Here is a 19,023-nt window from a genome sequence, read left to right as displayed (position 1 = left end):
AAGCATCATTTGGGAGGGCACCAGTGCCATTCATGGATTCGTAAAAGGCAGCCCACGTCTGATAAATCTGGTGAATGGTCTCAGTCTGTTGCTGAATCGATGAACAAGGGACAAAATCAACTGGGAGATAATTTATCTGGATTTCATAAAAGCTTTTAATCTTGGCCTGCAGAATGGATTGATCTGTAAAGACAGGAGTGAATGCTGTGGATTGATCCGTGGAGTCAGGGAGCACAGCACAGGGAGGCAGGGGGGAAATCAATTCAGTATTGCCTCTGTCCAGGGGCCTCCCATAGTCCAGAAAGGCAGCACAGGGACTGCAAGACCCACAGGCTCTGCCTGAAAGCGAGTGCTGGGATGTGGCTGAGGTTGTGTCAGGGGAAGTTTGGGCTGGATATTGGGCAAAGATCCTTCCCCAGAGGGAACGGGCGCGGCCCCGAGGCTGCCAGAGCTCCGGGAGGGTTTGGACCAACCCAGAGGAGTGCCCAGGGTGGGATTGTTGGGGGGTCTGGGCAGGGCCAGATGATTCCTGGGGGTCCCTTGCAGCTCAGCAGATCCTGTGATTGTGTGATTGTGTCTGTGTGCCCTGCCCTGCCTGACCCAGGTGCTGTCCCAGGTGATCAGTGGGGCACTCTGGGTGTTTCTCCTCCCTCCAGGCTCCCTCTTGGGAGATAATTGTCCCTGCAGGGCTGGGAGAGGGGCAGGGAGCTGAGGGCTCTGCTCCTGCCAGCACTCAGGGCTGTCCTCGTGTCTTTGCAGAACGGAGAAGCTTCGCTGTTCGAGGTGAACATCCGCTACATCGGGGGGCTGCTGGCCACCTACTACCTGACAGGAGAGGAGGTGAGTCCCCTCTGTCCCCCTGAGTGTCCCCTCTGTGTGTCCCCCCCGAGTGTCCCCAGAACAGCCCAGGAGATCTCCAGCAGCTCTGCCCTGAGCATCACACAAACCCCCCATGACAAGGGGCTGAACCCATCGTTTTTGTGAATATGGAAGCGCCATTAATGTTCCCTTAATTAAGCCTCAAATAATTACCTTGCGCACACCGTGCACGGCTCATTTGCCAGAGCTCTTCCCTCCTGTGGGCAATTCTAGCAAGCCGCGTTTGCAGTCGGACACATTGCTCCCCGGGGAAATGCCATTTGCTGAGGATCTTTGTCTTTGTACTTGTTCCTCTCTCTTGCGAGTCGGGTGAGATTTCATCAGACATCATCCCAGCTCCCGCCTCGGGCTAAGGAGGGCAGCTGAGGAGGGGCAGGTGCTCCACACTCAGCTGAGCATCCCTGTGGAGCAGGAATTCCCGGGATCCAGTGCGCAGGGATGCAGAGCCGGGGTGGATGGATGTGCATCCCCCTGGAGCCCTGGGCAGAGCAGGAGGATCTCATTTCCCCTCCCCTCCCTCCTCCCCAGCCCCATCATGCCATAATCTGTTTGATAAAGTGCCTGGGCTGGAATTTTACAGCTGTAGGGACGTGAGGAGATTATTCCTGTGCCCTGGGAGTCTCTGGTGAGCTGGAACTCTGGCTCAGGGGGAGTTTAGGGAGGGCTGGCCCCACCTGAGAGCTCAGCTGCCCCAGCCCTGAGGGTGGGCCGGCTCCTGCACAGTGACACCGTTGATCCAGGAGCTGCTCTCTCACTTCAGCTGCGTTTTAAATGAGCTCCAGGAATGACTTCCCTCCGTGATCCCCCCCAGGGAAAACGCTCAAAGACTTCAGTGCCCCGACTCAGAGTCTGTCTCAGTGACAACTTCAACAGGTTTCAGACCAACAGAGCAAAAAGAAACCACGTCAAACCATAAAACTCCAGCAGTGACCTCTTGAAGTGCCACCAGCAGCTGGGGCAGGGGCTGTCACTTCCCCAGTCAGTGTCACCGGGCTGAAAGGCAAAAACCAGTCCCTGTCTCTGCCTTCCCTTCGGAAGGAACCCCCCGTTTCCGTGTGAGAGCATCAAAGGTCTGCCAGCCCGCAGGAGAGCTCGGGTTTCCTCAGTGCCGTATTTTTAGAGCAATAAATTCCTCCTTTCGGAGAGCCACCACCACAGGGCTAGAGGTAAAAGGCTTGTGCTTTATCTCCTAAGTCACTTAGAGGCTTCTCTTGATCGGGACTAATCTCTGCAGCGAAGATTAGCGCTTGGATCAGTTTGTCCCAAAATAATTGTGTGCTTGCTTTGTGCTGCGAGCCAGCACGAGCTGCAGTTGGGCTGGAGAGCCCCAAAGTGAGGCTTTTCCAGTGGGAAAGGAGCAGCTCAGCCATGAAACCACCCAGCCCCCTTGGCAGAGAGCTGCAGGGAGAAGATGCTTCTTTGGGAATCAGGGTTTTTACAACAGGAGGTGACACGAGCTGGGCAGGCCCCCGTTGTAAATCTGACAGTGCTTCAGGCCAGAAAGATTTCCTCTGAGTTTAGCTCAGTCATTTCAGCTCCTCGTGTTCTCTGCCATGCTGGGAATGGGAAGAATCTGCAGAGCACACTTTGGATCAGCTCAGATCACAGGGTGCTGCTGTGAGCTGCTCTGGTCCAGGCTGAGCCTCTGGCTGCTGGTTCAGTGCAGATTTTAGAGGAAATTCAGCGATGCCAAAGTTCAGTGAGGCTTCTGGTGCAGATTTGTGTGCAGGGGAATCAGCACACCTGGAACAGGGGGTGCCCAGACTGCAGCACTTCCAGTGTTTTATAACGTGTTTGGAAAAGGGGATGGGAGAGAATCCTGGGTGACTCGTTTCATCAAATATTTATCCTCCCTTTCAACAGGTGTTCAAGAGCAAAGCTCTGGAGCTCGGGGAGAAACTCCTGCCAGCCTTCAACACCCCCACTGGAATCCCTCGTGGAGTCATCAACCTGGGCAGGCAAGGCACACGTCCTCAGCAGCATTGCCTTTCTTTAGTTCTGGGGATTTTTGGGAAGGAGCAGCAGCAGCTCCTCAGAGCTGCCCCCTCCGGAGCACATTCCTCGAGGTCATTTGCTCTGCCAGCTCAGACCTTGGCACAGGCTGCAGGTGACTCAGGTCAAACCCAGCCGTGTTTTATTAATCTGGGGCTGTCCGCAGTTTCTTCCTCTGCCTCCTGACAGGGCTCCCTGCTGCAGGAGCATTTTCCTCACTCTCCTTCTCTTTGAAAGGTGATTTTGTAGTCTGCTCGTGGCGCGGATTTTTGCAGTGTGCCCGGCTAGATGCATGTGAATTTATCCAGGAAAAACGGATTTAAAAAATATGGGACTGGCTGACAGTTCTGGTGCTGGAAAAGGGGGGAGAACAGAGCACACAGCCCTCAGCCAGGCTCTGTCCTTCCCCAGAAGTGAGGTTGGCGATGTTCTCATGGTTCAGTAAATCCCTGCAGAAGGTCTGGCCGAGCTGGGGCTGCCCTCCTGCTCCCTGGCTCTCCTGGCAGACAGTTCCCTGCCAGCGAGGCACAGATTTGGATTTGTTGGTCCTGATGCCTCCAAAGCAATCCCGAGGATGAGAGCTGAGGAAATGTGGGTTAACCCAGCCTTTCATCCTCACCTCCTGCGAAACTCCCAAAGTCATTATCCAGCCCTTAGCCCAGATCTCCTCCTTGGCTCTGCGAAGCAAAACATTTCCCAGTGTTTGGCTCACGCTGCTGCTCAAATATCACTGTCACCCCTCAGCTGCCTGATGTGCTCCTGATCCCAGGGAAAATTGGAGCCACCAGCAGCACTTTGGTAATTGTCCTTTTGTGCAGCACACACATCCTGCTTCCTCTGCGCCTGATAAAGGCTCTGCACGGACTAACCTTTCCCAGAAATGCCAAACCCTCCCCTGCCCTTTGTGGAGACAATTGAAGCAGCCTCTGTCTGCCCAGACCTTCCCAAATTGTTTTGCTGATGACCTTGAGTGAGAGCTGAGGAAAATGAACAGAGCCCCCCGTGCTGCCTTCGGGGCTGTGAGTGTCAGTTGATGTAGGGGCAGGGATGGAGGCAGCTGCATCCACAGCCCGAGCTGCTGCAGGAGCGCCGCGAGCAGCCCAAGGCTGCAAACCCACAGGGGAAGGGAATTGCTCAGTGTGGAGGCAGAGGAGGGCGAGGTGAGGCTGGGAGACCACACTGACCATCAGGGCCAGAACGAGGCCCCCAGAGGAGTTTTGCAACAAGGGATTCTCTCTCCGGTTCTGCTCTTGCAGGGATGTGCTAATCCCAAAAGGAGGAGAGCCCTGCTGCCTGTGTGGGCCTCTGCTGGTGGCAGCTTCTGGGGGTGGGCTAAGGAGGACGTTCGGGAATTTGAAACCAAAACCCCCCCCCGTGGCACCGAGTCAATTCTGCACATTCATTTTCGGGGGCCCAAGCACAGACACCCCCCAGCCCTTCCCTGACCAGCTGCCTTTATCTCTTGCTGTCACCTTTTCCTCTGGTCTCCCCTCTGTGCTGCTGAGTCTCCCGTGGCTGTGTCCTGTCCCACCCAGCCTGCAGCTCCTGCAGCTCCTGCAGCTCCTGCAGTGTCCGTGTGCTGCAGCCCTGCTTCCCTTCACTCCCCAAACCCTCTGCTCCCCCACGTTTCCCCTCCGCATCCCCCCAGCCTCTCTGCTGACTCGCTTTCGCTGCTCTGGATCCCCGTGGGGGAAGGCAACGATTCCCCGTTTCAGATCCACTTATCTGGGAGATAAAGGAGCTTCTGGGCAAGTTTTTTTCCCTGGGAGGCCAAGGTCCTTTAAACAGTAGCTTCCTCTGAGCTGTTCCAAGCCCGTGCAGGCCCGGTTTGTGCAGCCTGCAGAAATGTTTTCCTGCAGGAGGAAGCCAAGGCTGCTCTCTGACCCGGGGACACGCTGCTCTCGGGCTCTGTTCCCTCCAGACCCTCCCCAGGAGCTTTGCTGTGACCCAGGGCTCCCGCAGCACATCCCTGCTGTGTTTTTTGGGAGGACAGGGCTCTGGTGATCTCTGTGACCCCACCGAGGTGCTGGGACAACAAACACGGCCCCGCTCTGCCCGCGGGGCTGTGTTTGTCCCAGCCGCCGTCCAGCAGTAAAGCAGGGAGGGAACTGACTCTTCAGGGTGTGAGAGCTCCGTGGGGCCGCTCAGCTCCCCCAGAGCCCCAGGCTCGGCAGGTTGGAGCAGTGCGACATCACTGCCACGCTCACCTGGCTGCCAGAACCGCCCCGGTGTTCCCAAAGCTGCTGCAGGGACGGGGGCTGAGCCCTGGGAGCGCATCGCCCACCTAATGCCTCTTTGGGGGAGAACACGCACCGCGGGACCTGCCCTGCTCTTCTCTCCATCGCAGCCAGGGAAACTTCTTTATTTAGTTGGGTTTGTTTTGTTTTGTTTTTTTCTGTCGGTGCTCAGCAGGATCATTAGTTTTAACCTCCTGTAAACAACAAACCCTTCTCCTCTCGCAGCCAAGTTTCCCGGCGCCATCTAGTGTCACCCCCACCCTCCCCCGGCCCTGGGAACTGTCACCTCCCCGGGATTGACTGCCCGGAGGTGAAAACTGGAGCCACCGGCCGTCTGAGGTGCTTTGGGACGCAGTCGTGACATCCAACCCTGCATCCTCCAGGACACTGTCCTGTCTGCAGGCTCCCAGAGGGGCCCAGAGCTGGGGGTACCAGCAGGATGTTTTATCCCAAAATAGGATATTTTATATCTGTGGAGGGGCAGGGTGGCAGTGCTCTTCTAAAGCCGTTTTCCAGCTGAGCTGTTTGGGAGGGATTCCTCTCCCACAAAATTTTAAAAACAAACAAAAAAAGCTCTTTGTGGAGTCTAATCTAAAGTGTAAATCCTAAAGAATGTCTGGAAAATCCCAGCTCCATCCCACTGGGACTGCTGCTGAAAACCCGTGTGTGTCCTAAATGTGTGTGTGTGTCCTTTCCACGGCCCGGTGACACCTGGGCTGCAGCACAGGCACCTGGCCCAGGGCAGGGGCTCCCCGGGCTGTGCTTTCCTGGCACTGAGAGCTCCCTTCCCTCTCCTTGCAGCGGCATGAGCTGGAGCTGGGGCTGGGCATCCGCTGGAAGCAGCATCTTGGCAGAATTCGGGACCTTGCACCTGGAATTCCTGCACCTGTCCGAGCTCTCTGGCAACCCGGTGTTTGCAGAAAAGGCAAGTAACCCCCAGCCTGGGCGTCAGTGGATTGGCCTCCTCATCCTCCTGGGCTGTTCCCCCCAGGGTGGGTGCAGCTGTGGGAGTTTTACCCAGAGAAGGGCAGAGCCAAAGTGTGGCCATCAGGTGGATGCAGATCCCTCAGGAGCCACAGTGGGGTAAAACCAGACAGGATTGGCAAAAAAAAACACTAAAAATGATGTTTTTTCCAGGATATGTCCAGTGCAGGTCTGTCCGATGTGAAACAAGGAGGGAATCTGAAGGGGGAAAAAAGGAGGAGGAAGAAGCTGGAGAGCAAAGTGGAGCTGGGATGGAGGGGATGGGAAGCAGTGAGGGTGGGATGAGCGAAGGAATGTCACAGGAGGGAAAAGCACAGGGTGAAGGGAAACAGGAAACTCTGGGGAAGATAAAGAGAGGCTGGTGATGGAAATAAAGAGACAAGGCTGAGGTTCCTGAGGATGGGGATAATGACAAATGGCTCCCAGGGAGGGGGAGCTGAGGAGAGGAAAGGGAGCAGTGCTGTGGAGAGGAAATGTGTGAGGGGAGAGATGAGGAAACCCTGGAGGTGCACTGCTAAAAACCAGAATTGCATCCTCGTCCTGGGTTCAAACCGTGGCATTTTGAGCCAGGGTCAAATCTCTGTCCCCAGCCTGGGAGATTTTCCTCTTCTCCTCCTAAGCCCGTGGAGAGAAAAGGGCAAAACCTTTCTGATGGACTCTCCTGGGCTGGTGTGTGCCCAGAAAATGGATCACAGCCACCCTGACACCCTCGGAGAGGGAAAACGTGGGAGGTGTGGGCTCCAACAGCCCAGCCTGGGGGACATTACTGCACAGGAGCAGATCAACTCAGGAACTCCCAGCTTGGGACTTGGGTGATTTTTAGCAGGAATTAAAGTCCATTTGTGCAAACCTGTCATTAATATGGCAAGCTCCTAAACTCCAGTAAACGTCACGGAGCCTGACAACTTCCTTGGAAGCCCCTTAAGCCTGTAGCCAGCTTTTGGTGTGCAAATTGTCTGATTTTGTAAAAGGTTTAGGGCGAATTAGCTGCTCTGTAGGTTATAATGGAATATTTATACTGCATGGAATTTAACTGGGTCCCTGAAGGGAAAGGCCTATTGGATTTAATGGGGGTGAAACCAAGGGAGGCTTTAGAGAGTTAAGTGCTGGCTGTTCTGGGGTATTAAGGGAACTGTCTGTTGTTGAAATTAAAGGCCCCAATTCATCACTGTTAAGTGACCACACGGTGAATTTAAGTGCTGTGTGAGTCACTCATCCCTGCCCCTCCTTTCCCTTAGGATCATGGAAAAAATCACCCGTGGCATTGCTCACATCTCCCAGATCCCCAGTCAGAGTCAGATTTGGGTTTGGAAGGGACCTTAAAGCTCATCCCATCCCACCCCAGGGACACCTCCCACTGTCCCAGGGTGCCCCAAGCCCCGTCCAGCCCGGCCTTGAGCACTGCCAGGGATCCAGGGGCAGCCACAGCTGCTCCGGGCACCCTGTGCCAGGCCTGCCCACCCTGCCAGGGCACAATTCCTGCCCAATCCCCCATCTAACCCTGACCTCCTTCACCTTGAGGCCGTTCCCCCTTGTCCTGTCACTCCATCCCTTGGGAAAATCTCTCTCCACTCTCCTGAAGCCCCTTTGGGTTTTGGAAGGACAGGGTCTCCCAGGATTGTTTCTGGCCCGCGGCAGCGAGCTGAACTGGGGCTTGGCAGAGTTTCCTGAACCATTTGTGAAACCCCCGAGAGCTGGATGAAGGTTGGGCTGAGCCCCAAAGCCTGTCCCTGCCCGAGCTGTCCCCCAGAGTGTCCCAGGGCTCAGCACAGGGCTGGGGAGTGAGGATGAGGAGTAGATCTCTGCTCTCCCGGGGCACGGCACCAGCCCAGCCTCGTCTCTGTCTCTCTGTCTCTCACAGGTGATGAACATCCGCAGGGTCCTGAACAGAGTGGAGAAGCCTCAGGGGCTGTACCCCAACTTCCTGAGCCCGGTGACGGGGAGCTGGGTGCAGCGTAGGTATCACCCTGCCTCCCCCCTGCCTGTGCATTCCAGCCTCCCCAGCCTTCCCCAGGGAGCAGCCAGTGCCCTGGAACATGGCATAAGCCAGGCTTTGCAGGGTGCAGGGCAGGAATTGGGCACTCGCCCCAGCAGGAGTGTCCCAGCTCAGAGAGAGAATCGGGGGCTGCCTGCACATGGTCCATCACACCGGGATTGGGAATCAGAATCAGAATCATTAGGTTGGAAGAGACCTCCAGGATCATCAAGTCCAGCTAAACCCTGGCACCGAGTGCCACATTCAAGCTTTTCATAAACACACCCACAGCCCCGCGGGATCCTGCCCTCAGCACAGAGAGATTCCCCCCCAGAGTGGCTGCAGCAAGTGAGGAAACACCTGGAGAGGCAGAGGGCCTGGAGGAGCCTGGGATCCCCCTCAGATCCAGGGAATCCTCTCTCCTGTGCATCCCTGTTACCATGGCACCCCTGCAGACAGCGACTGGGGAGGGGAGGAGGAGATAAGAACGTTTCCTTCTCTCCTGTTGGGGACCCAGCACGGGAGATGTGGCCTTGGGGAGATGCTGCTCCGGTGGGCAGGGGGAGCAATAATCAGGGAAAAGGTCTTGGAGAGAGCAGGGGAGTTGTGGAAGCTGCCAGGGCAAGGTGACACACGGGGAAGTGACTGTGCCCCTCCTCTCGGGCACCCGGGGCAGGAGGTGGCCCTGTGGCAGGAGCAGGAGATGCCACTTCTGCAGCTGTGCCCTGATCTCTGCCCTCCACTTTCTGCTCCCTTATTGATCTGCTTGTTGCGGCTGCTGGATTTGATGCTGGCAAAGTCTCTTTCTGCAGAGACTGGTTTGAACCTGCCAGTGGGTGACGTTTATTATCCAGGCAGGTTACTCTGAGTCCTTGCATTACCTGGTGTCCCTGTGCTTTGCTGTGCTTTTTGCTGGGCTGGATCACTCCAGACCTTTCCCACGGCTGCTTTTATGGCTCTGGTGGCAACAGGCAGGGACAGAGCTCTGGCTGTGAGCAATCCCTGACCTTTAACTGGCAGGGCTGGTCCCAGCAAAGTGTCTGGGATGCTCACAGCTGTCCCATTAAACCACAGCTGCCCTTTGGTGCTGTGAGGAAGCCCTCATTCATCTCTTCTGCCACGAATTCAATCGTGCTTTCTGTCTGCAGACCTCACTGCATTGCCCTGAGCTGGCTGATGTAAAGAGGGACCTGTTGGTGCTTTTCAGAGCACATTAAAAGCAGCCTCTGATTGCTTGTGTTGGGTCAGGCAGATTCCTGCCACAGGCCTGGAAATTTCCTGACTCCAGACAGACTTTCACGGGCTGTTGTTGCTCAGGGTGTGACCTTGGCATCCGACTCGGTATTCCAGGGAGGGAGAAGAGTGCCCTGCCCCTTCTGCATCTCCAGTGCTGCTGGGGAGAAACAGATGAGGACCAGAGCAGGGAGGCATCTGCAGCCTCTCCCCAGAGGGACCAGGCTCTCATTTTCTCTCTTGTCATTAAAGCTCTTTGCAGGGAGCTCCTTCCCTTGAAATTGCTGTGATTTCCTTAAGAGGTGTCCCTTTGACCTGGCTGGTGCTGTAAATGGAGAGGCTGTGGCGCAGCTCGGGCAGTGCAGTTGGTACCTGTGGGAAATGAGAGCCCAGCCCCCTGCTGAAGGCAGGGATTGATTTATGCAGAGTGCCCGGGAGGCAAACGCTGCCAGGGCTGCTGCCATATGGAAAGCAATTATGTCCCAGGGCTGCAGCTTTGGTGAGTTTATGAATGACACGCTCAGGATCACAGGGCTGCTCTTTAAAGGCGAGGCTGTGTTTGCAAATCCTCTGCCCCGTCTCCTCGCGCGGAAGGCGGGTGTTTAATCTCATTGTTTTGCCAGGGATTATTCCCCGGATCGTTGGACACAGTGTGTCAGGGATGTTTGCTCTTCAGGTCAGGAGGATGATGCATGGCTGTTGGTTGCTGCTGCTGCTGGGAGGATTCAGCATTTGGAATAAGCCTCGGGACTTTAATCTGTGTGCAGGGAGAGGGGGGAACAAAAATCTGAGCAGCTCTGAACACCTGCTGCATGTGCTGAGCCGGGAAGGGAGGGTGGTGCAGAGCCAGGGCTGGACGCTGTTAATTAACAGGGATGGCTCAGTCCGGGGAGGGTGATTTGTCTTGCTCTCCTAAAAATGGGAGTGCTTGGCTGCTTTAAAGGGTGAGAAGGCTGCTGTGGTACAGTTTGGAGCTGTAAATCCATCCAGCAGCTCCCCCCAGGCACAAAGCCGCAGCTGTCAGGCCCATTTCACACTGCAATTCCTCAGCACCTCCTGGAAGGTCAGAGCAGGGGGTGCTCTGGGCAGGCAGCTCAGAAACCTGATTCCTGCAGAGGAGAATGTGCAGCGCACATCCCTGTCCCCGACTTGATCGTTTTAATGTGCCAGCAACCCCCAGCCTTCCCCGGGGCTCAGAGTCCCTCTCTGAGGCAGGAATACAAATGGCAAAGCCCAGGAGTGTCTCCACAGCCCCTTGCTGGCAGCTCTGTGGGATCCAACACCTCTCCTTCCTTTCCTGAGGCAGGGAGACGGCTCCCAGGGGCTCCATGGAGATGGAAATCCATCAATACCCACCACTGCTTTTGGTTTACGAGGGTGGATTTATGATGATGGCTCCATAAACAGGAAGCATCTTCACGCTGCAGTATAAATAACTGGTAAAATAAGGCCTCTGAATGGTTCTGGGAAGGGATACTAATGCTCTGGAAAATGACAGAACATTTTTCTCCTGATTGCACTTTCCACCTTTCTTCCTTTCTGAGAAGCAACGCTGCAAGCTCTCCCCAGGAAGCTGGGAAGAGGAAGGAGAGAACAAGAGCATTAAATAGGATGTGATTGTTTCCCCTTTGTGCAGCAGCTGCTCACTGTACATCACGAACCTGAGGCTCTTTTCTGGCTTTCCCACCACAGACCACGTCTCCATCGGGGGCCTCGGGGACAGCTTTTATGAATATCTCATCAAATCCTGGCTGATGTCAGACAAGAAAGACTCTGAAGCTAAAAAGATGTACGACGATGCCTTAGAGGTGAGGAGCCAGGTGCTGCTCTGTGGTTTTTTTTGGGGGGGTCGTGGCTCATAAGGAGCTTTCAGACCTTCAGAACAAGTCTCTGGGTTTCCTTGGTACTCACTCCTGTCACTGAGTGACACTGAGTAAGTTTTACTCGCTCTCCACTCTGTTGAAATCCCGATTTTCATCCCTTCAGGCAATAGAAAAGCATCTGGTGAAGAAATCTGCAGGAGGCTTGACCTACATAGCCGAGTGGAGGGGTGGCATCCTGGATCACAAGATGGGCCACCTGGCCTGCTTCTCCGGGGGCATGATTGCCCTGGGGGCCGAGCACGCCCAGGAGGACAGGAGGCAGAGGCACAGGGAGCTGGCAGCAGAGATCACCAGCACCTGCCACGAGTCCTACACACGCTCAGGTAACCTGGGGGGCACTGCAATGAGCTCTTTTTGCCCCCCTGCAGCACTCACAGAACTAAACTCACCCGTAACAGCCCCGTGGCTGTGGGTGCCTGCAGCCGCTTCTCACCATCAGCACGGGGAGGAGGGCACAGGCTGCCCAGGGAGGGGCTGTGCACAGCCCCCAGCGAACTCTGCCAGGGCCCCACACACACAGCAGGGCCCAGGGAAGGCGTGCAGAGTAATCGGAGAGAGAGAATGACTCCCTGAAGCTCAGCACTGGGGCAGACACAGCCAGAGGAACCTGGTGGCATGATCACAGGATTGCCGAGTGGTTTGGGCTGGAAGGGACCTCAAATCCCATCCCATTCCACTCCCTGCCATGTGGGACCTTAAATTCTATCCCATTCCACTTTCCGCTGTCCCAGGGTGCTCCAAGTCCCATCCAGCCTGGCCTTGGACACTTTCAGGGATCCAGGGGCAGCCACAGCCGCTCTGGGAAACCTCATGAACAAATTTTTTTTTTCCAGCAGGGAAAGGGTTGGTGTTGCAAGCAGGGATCTGAGTGCTGGAAAGCGCTTGCAGGAGATTGGGATTCTTACCCAGAACCAACATACCCCTGGTGTTGTTACAAACCCAGGGCAGCTGGTTGAACCTTCCCCACCATCCCCATCCCTTCTCTCCAGAGGCTCTGCGGAAGGAAAGGTTTAACACAGCCTTGGCTAAGCGCACCCTGAGCAGCAGGAGGGCAGCTGGGAGGTGTGTGTGCTGCCCTGGCAGTGACGGGGCTCTCTGTGTGTGTGTGGTTGTCCCCAGACACCAAGCTGGGCCCCGAGGCGTTCCGCTTCGACGCGGGGAGCGAGGCCACGGCCACGCGGCTCAGCGAGCGCTACTACATCCTGCGGCCCGAGGTGGTGGAGAGCTACATGTACCTCTGGAGGCTCACCCACCAGCCCAAGTACAGGCACTGGGGCTGGGAGGTGGTCCAGGTAAGGCTGCTCAGGGCTCCCTGGGGCACCGCATTCCTGCAGAAATCTTGGCTTTGGTCGGTGGAAGGAGCAGAAATTATTTCAGTCGTGTTAAACGCTGGGAGACGTCAGAAATGCTCAAGGCCAGGTCTTGTAGGGCTCTGAGAAGCTTGGTCTAGTGGAAGGTGGTCCTGTCCATAGCATGGGGGTGGGACTGGAGGATTTTTAAGGTTTCTTTCAACCCAAATTGATCCCAAACCCATGAGCCATGGGGCAGGAATACACCAAGTGCCTCAGTGCACTGTGTTGTCTCCACTGTGGGTGTTTTCTTCTCCCCTGTGGGCTGCACTGCCAGCAGTCCATCAGCCAGCTCGGGTGGCTGCTGTCCCCCTTGCTGCTGTTCCATTAGGGCCAGGCTGATCCCCTGGAGTAAGCCCACACTCCTCAGAGAGGGAAGGAAGCCTGGAGCTGGGTGTGGAAGGCAGCTGATGGTGGTGGGTGGGCTCCCGCACACGTCTGGGGGTTGCTGAGGGCTCTGATCCTCCCGCAGGCCCTGGAGAAGCACTGCAGGGTGGAAGCTGGCTTCTCTGGCATCAGGGATGTTTACACCACCACGCCCACCCACGACAACATGCAGCAGAGCTTCTTCCTCGCAGAGACTCTCAAGTAAGTGCGGGGTCACAGGGGCCTTCCAGAGCAGCACAGCTCCTGCAGCAGCTGCTTAATGAGCCTCAGATAATGAGGGGGATGTCTTCTCTTCCCGGGGAGGTGTCCCTGCCCAGGGCAGGGGGGCTGAACCGGAGGAGATTCAGGATCTTTCCAGTCTGTTCTGGGGGGGAACTGGGCAAGGCTGCAAAGCTTTGGGAGTTTTCCTGCCGCAGAACCTCGGCTGCCTTTGCCTCCCTGGAGGGTCCTGCTCGGGGTTTGAAGGGCTCTGCTGTGATCCAGAGCTGGCTGAAGGGGAAGGGTGGAGATTTTCCAGGGAGTTGGGAATGTGCCACGTGAACACGGGCAGCAGCCCCAGCACATCCTGCTGCCTGGAGCCCCTGCTGAGCCCCTGTGACCCCTGTGTCCCTGTCCTGTGGCTCCAGGTACCTCTATCTTCTGTTCTCTGAAGATGACGTGCTGTCCCTGGAGGACTGGGTGTTCAACACCGAGGCTCATCCCCTGCCCATCAACCACACGGACTTTACAGCAGCAGTGCAGCCCTGAGGCCCCTGCCCAGCTCCTGCTCCCCCAGCCTGGGCAGACTCTGCTTCTCCTTTCCATTGAAGGAATTCCCGTTGTTCCTGAGATGGTGTTTTGGGGCACTAGTCCAATTCCGGACAGTATTTTCTTGGGAAGATGAACCATGACTAAGCACCTTCTTTTCCTCTGTGAGGAGCTCTGTTAGGCTGACGATGAGATGTTTATTCTGGGCCATACTGTACACAGTTCATAGACATTCCTTTATACAGAGAATTTATATGAAATCCACTGATTTTGCTTTATAGTGGCCAAAGGACTGGAAGTTTGCCATAAAATAGACTTTACACACACACATCCTCCTTTCCTTTCTCCGTTTCATTTCTGCCTTCTATCTGCTCTTGGGTTTATCACCTTTGCAGTGAGCAGTTCTCAGTCCTCTGGGCTTTCTGCTGCTGGGCTTTGGGGGCTCCAGGAGGGACAGGGGAGCAAGGGGAGCTGTCCTTGGTGTGGGAGAGCAGCTGGAATTCTTGGGGATGGCTGAGGAGCCAGCTGAGAGCTCGGCAGTGAAGAGAGGACAGGGAAAGGTGATGTTTTAGTGGGAAAATAAGAGGATCAGACCCTCCACAGACAGGAGCAGCCTCAGGTTGGAATTTGCAGGCTTGAGGCCCTGCTCCTCCTTGGCGGACTTGAACCAGCTGGAGGAGGGACTGGAGGCTCCTGGAGAGGATTGCTGATCAATTCCTCCTCCAGGGGACACAGGAGCCAACAGAGGGGCTCTGCTGACCCCAGAAGGAAGATCCAAGGCAGCTCTGGCCACGGATGGTGAGTTCAGCATCCTGGGGGCAGCAGGGAGCGGGGAAAGCTCCACCCTGGGCTGCAGCAGAGCAGGTTTGGACCTCTCCAGAGGGGCAGGTGACAGCCCTGGGGCCCAGGCGGCCCTGCCTGGGCAGGGACGGGGACAGGGGCACCCAGAGGTCCCCCCCAGCCTCGGCCATTCTGTGACTCTGTGGTGTCAAAGCTGTAACTAAACCAAAACTTGGCTGCAAAATCCTCGCTCCCGATGTATTTTTATATACTTTTTTCTCCTGTGCTCTTAAAACACATTTGCCACCCGTCACATCTCATTTAACTTTCCTTTATCGTTTCTTTTTGTGTTTTTCTACTTTTATTTGGAGCTAAATGTTACGAGTCACTTGTAATAATTTTACTGCTGTAATAGTCAGATCTGTGAAACAGAATAAAAGTCTTGTAAAATAAAAAGCCTGTTGGGGTTGATCCTGTAAAAGATCCGTTACTCCACGCTTGGAATGAGACAGTACCGGTGGATTTAAGGAGGTTTGTGCAGTAGGAGTTGATTTCTGGGGGAATCTAGGCAGTGTCTGACAGCAATTCCCAGCTCTCTCCAACTGCTGGATCTGGGATCAGCATTCCCTCTGATCACTGCACAGCTCTGTGGCCCTGGGGGATGGAACATTTCTGTTCATTCTTGTGACATCCTCGTGACAACCGGTTCATTCAGCAACTTGGGGGAAAATAAAGTTGCTTTGAGCGAGTTGTGAAAATGTTGTTTCCAAATTCCTGCCTTTGTAATTCCCCGAGAGAAATAAGATTGTCAGATGGGGACTTAGCATTATCCCAGGGATAAAGCTGCTGCCTGCTAAGCCTGGCCTAGAGGAATGGTTATTGGTAAATAAACATCTTGGGAGTGAGCTGTGTTATCCGGGAGATTTGGGGATCGGGAAGCTCTTGTAGCTCAGAGGATTTTGATAATGGATTAAGGGAATTTCTTAAATAAGAACGGCCTGCTCTTGGAATAACACGGAACGCTTTGCCTGGCAGGATTTAAACTCCCCCAAAGTAAACAGTGTGGTTCTGGTTTCCTTTAGGAACAGATCCTGGTGAGAGCTCCATGCCTGCTTTCCATTGCACACAAACGAGTGGGGAGCATCCCGCACCCTCCCAGAGGACGTTTCCTGCAGCTCAGTGGCCACGGCACGAACCAGGAGGTGTCTGAGCTGCCCTGAGGAGGCAGAGCTGACCCGGGGCTCTGCTCCCAGGAGCTCCAGGCCAGGCACAGCAGCAGCTTTTGGCTGCAAGCGGCCGCGCTCGAGCGTTCCCCACGATGCCAGGGCAGCTCTGCCAATTCCTCTGCCTGGGCTCCTAGATATCCCCTGAAATCCCCAGGCATTAATCAGGCATCAGGCTCAGTGTGGCTGTGTTCAGCAGGAGTTAAGATTTGCTCCCGGGATCAGCTTTGTTCCAAGGCCTGGCCTTGATCCGCTCCAGGGATTTTGCTGTCCCACAGCAATGCAGGTGAGGGGAAGGTTTGAGCTGCTGGTGCCTTGAAACGCTTCTGCTCCTCTCTTCCCCGAGCCTGGGCTGGAGGCTCCTGCAGCCTGCAGCCCTGCCTGTGGGAGCAGGGACTGGATCCCACCCCAAATTCCTCCTGCCAGCTGGGATTTTCCTGCCCAGAGGGAACCCCTTGCTTTCCAGACTTGGAGCAGGTGAGTAAATGGAGTTACAGTGAACCAGAGGTTGGGCTGTAAATGCCCCATGGAAGGGATCTGGGGAGATGTGTGTCCTGCAGCTGCTTCCTGCCCTCCAGCCTCAGGTATGTGGGAATCCTGTTGTTTTTTGGGGTTTTTTTCCTGCTTGCAATGCCACCAGCCTGGGTTATTGCCCATTTCCCCTGGAACATTCCACTTCTACTTCAGCAGCTGTGATTACCATCTTAATTTTCACCATCAGAGCTTGTGGCCCTCTCTTATATCAGAAGGAATTTCCTGTAAATGAAGTTCTGATAACAGAAAGTTGCATCAGTGGTGGAGGTGGAAGCTCTTCCCTATCACTTGAACAGCCACGGGCTGCTGTTGCCTGGCCTGCACAGAGATAAGACAAAACCATCCAGAAAACAAATGCACCTTTTTGTAACCCACACTTCATTTTTACAGCATTATTAAATTCCCTGGGAAGGCTTTCAGCAGAATTGGTTATTGGATTCAAAAGCCTGGCAGCCAGAGTATTTTTCCACGTTGGTTTTGATCTGATCCCTTTATCTGATTGTTTCAGATGTGATGCACGAGCCCTGGCTGCCAGGGCCAGCAGAGTCCCAGCAGCTCCTCCTGGGCACGTCTGGGGCTTTGGCTCTGTTCCCTGGGGAGCCTCCAAAGGGATCGTGCTGGAGTCTCCATAAAACTCCTGCTTCCCCTTGGAAAGGATTTTGTGTAGGGTTGCATCCTTCTGACAAGGAAGGGCGCAGGAGGAGTTGGGAATGCAAGACACAGGAATTGGCTGGTCGTGCATTTTTTGGGATGAACTCGGTGATTTCCATGGCTGTGAAGCTTTATCACCTCTGGTTTTCTTGTCCCCTTCAAACCAGACCTGGATGCTCCTTGTTCCTCCGAGTTTTTCAGCCCTGCTGCTACCAACCCCTCACCATTTTCCTGATTTTCAGCCCAACTTTCTCCCTTCTGACCAAGGGGAAATCTGAGATAGTTTTTCCTGCTGGGTGGAAATCTTCCCTGTTATTATTTTTCAGGATTCCCTTTGATCCAGGTGTGCCTGTGTGGGCCCCACAGCAGATGTGTGGATATTTAACATTCTTCCTGAGTGCTGTAATCCCAGGACCCAGCAGTGCAGAGCCAGGAGCTGTTGGGTCTGTTCTCTTTCGAGGAGCAGCAGCCAACCTGAATTATTTCACCTTTTGCCTTTCGTTCTCTTCCCCATCAAAGAATTCCCCCGTTCCTCATCTTTATGTGGTGGCTGATGGCGCTGGAGATGGCTCAGGTGTAAAATGAGCCCCTGTGCCTCTCCTCATCCAAAGAGAACCACCTCAGCTCTGTCACCCCCCTGCCGGCTCCCCTCCGCCAGCTCCTGCCCGTGTCCCCGACAAACCAGGACATTCGTCCTGTCCCAAGCCCATGGAACAGGGTTTGTGCTGGGTTATTCCGGGGAAGCAGCAGCTCTGCCCACCTCGCTGCCCAGGCAAGTTTTAAAGCACATCTGCTCCAAGCGCTGAGCTCATCCCCACCTGTCCCCGCTCCCAGACGTCATTTCCATGCTCTGCTAATCCTCTTCCTCCCCACGGCCCAAGCCATGATCAGAGCAGAGTTTCAGGGAAGTTTTCCCCCGTGCTGCAGCTGGCAGGAGGAATTTTCTTCTTCCTCCCTCAGTGCCACAACCCTGCCGTGAATCGCAAATATCCCACTTGGTTCCACGGCTGGGCTGCTCTGCCTGCTCCCGTCCTCATCCTCCCTCCTCCATCCTCCTCTCCTAATGGCTTGGTCATGCTCTCGCTCATCTCCATCCCGAGAGTTCTTTTAAAACCTAAAACAAAAACGATTAGGCAGGCTTAGGATACAGCAGAGCTTCAAAGGATTAAAGGCTGACGCTCCCTGCTACCCTCGGAGAGATCAAACACTCGGTGCTGTTGGCCCTGCAGCACAAAATCTCCCCCAGCAATCGGGGGATTGGAGGCACGGAGGAGCGGGAGGATGAGGAACGGCGAGGGATTAAAATGAGAGAATAAATAACAATGTGTGTCTTGGCCCAGGGACAATGCGACAGCCGTGTGGGGGGACCCGGAGGGCACTGAAAACATGGGGAGGTTGATAAGTTTTGGGGGGAAATGACCCAAAATGTGGCACGGTGGTAAAAATGACCCAAAATGTGGGGGTGGTGCTGGAGACAGGAGGCTGAGCACCATCACCCCAGGGCTGCCAAGTCATCCCCATCCCCTAACTCCCATCCCTAGGGCTCAAACCTCAGCAGAATCACTGCAAAGGAACCCTCTTTTGTTTTAAAAAACACCCGTTTTTGGCAGCTCGAACCAAGCAAAAGTGCAGGACGTGGCTGGTTCTGGCAAGCGCAAAACGAGCTGAGGGTTTTGTTCTTTCTGGGAAAAGCTTAATTAAGGACAAAATGCCGCTGTGGAAATGTGAGGGTGGACACACAGCCCTCTGTCCCATCGGTAACAAAGGCAAAGTCCTTGGAGAACGCTGAGGGTTCATCCCTCCGGGAGCGCTCACAGCAGAGTCATTTCAACCCAAAAAGTGCTTTTTCCTGAACCACTGCCGGTCCTTTACCACCAAAACGAGGTTTTATCCTGACGATACCGCTCATTTGTCACTGAAAAAGAGGTTCTCCCTAACCGGACGACGTGGATTTAACACTTAAACACGTTTTATTCCTCAGCGGGTGCCGGTCATTTAACACTAAAACGACGTTTTCCCTGACGGAGCCATGGCCACTGTACACTAAAATACGTTTTCCCCCGGCGGGGCGCCGGCGATTTAACACTAACCAGAGCCTTCCTCGGGCGGAGCGGCGGTGATTTAAGGCTGAAAAGGGTTTTTTTTTTCCGGCGGCCGGGCCCCTCGGGG

General features: G+C 55.0%; 1 protein-coding gene across 1 annotated transcript in view; it reads left to right on the top strand.

The window, feature by feature from the left end:
• Positions 1 to 14,917, top strand: part of MAN1C1 (mannosidase alpha class 1C member 1) — a 55,874-nt gene extending 40,957 nt beyond the window's left edge. The window contains exons 5-13 of the mRNA XM_066204648.1: positions 760 to 840; positions 2,743 to 2,837; positions 5,910 to 6,033; positions 7,954 to 8,047; positions 10,993 to 11,108; positions 11,287 to 11,506; positions 12,303 to 12,475; positions 13,005 to 13,120; positions 13,546 to 14,917. Coding sequence (XP_066060745.1) covers positions 760 to 840; positions 2,743 to 2,837; positions 5,910 to 6,033; positions 7,954 to 8,047; positions 10,993 to 11,108; positions 11,287 to 11,506; positions 12,303 to 12,475; positions 13,005 to 13,120; positions 13,546 to 13,666 — 1,140 coding nt within the window. The 3' untranslated portion in view covers positions 13,667 to 14,917. The remainder of the gene's footprint in view (positions 1 to 759; positions 841 to 2,742; positions 2,838 to 5,909; positions 6,034 to 7,953; positions 8,048 to 10,992; positions 11,109 to 11,286; positions 11,507 to 12,302; positions 12,476 to 13,004; positions 13,121 to 13,545) is intronic.
• The last annotated feature ends 4,106 nt before the right edge of the window (positions 14,918 to 19,023 follow it).

Source organism: Chamaea fasciata, unplaced genomic scaffold (genome assembly GCF_029207755.1).
Source record: "Chamaea fasciata isolate MVZ Bird 193981 ecotype frontalis unplaced genomic scaffold, bChaFas1.0.hap1 SCAF_26, whole genome shotgun sequence".
In the NCBI taxonomy this organism is placed as follows: domain Eukaryota; kingdom Metazoa; phylum Chordata; class Aves; order Passeriformes; family Sylviidae; genus Chamaea; species Chamaea fasciata.
Note: the sequence above shows the minus strand (reverse complement) of the source record. Positions and strands in the feature narration are given on the sequence as shown.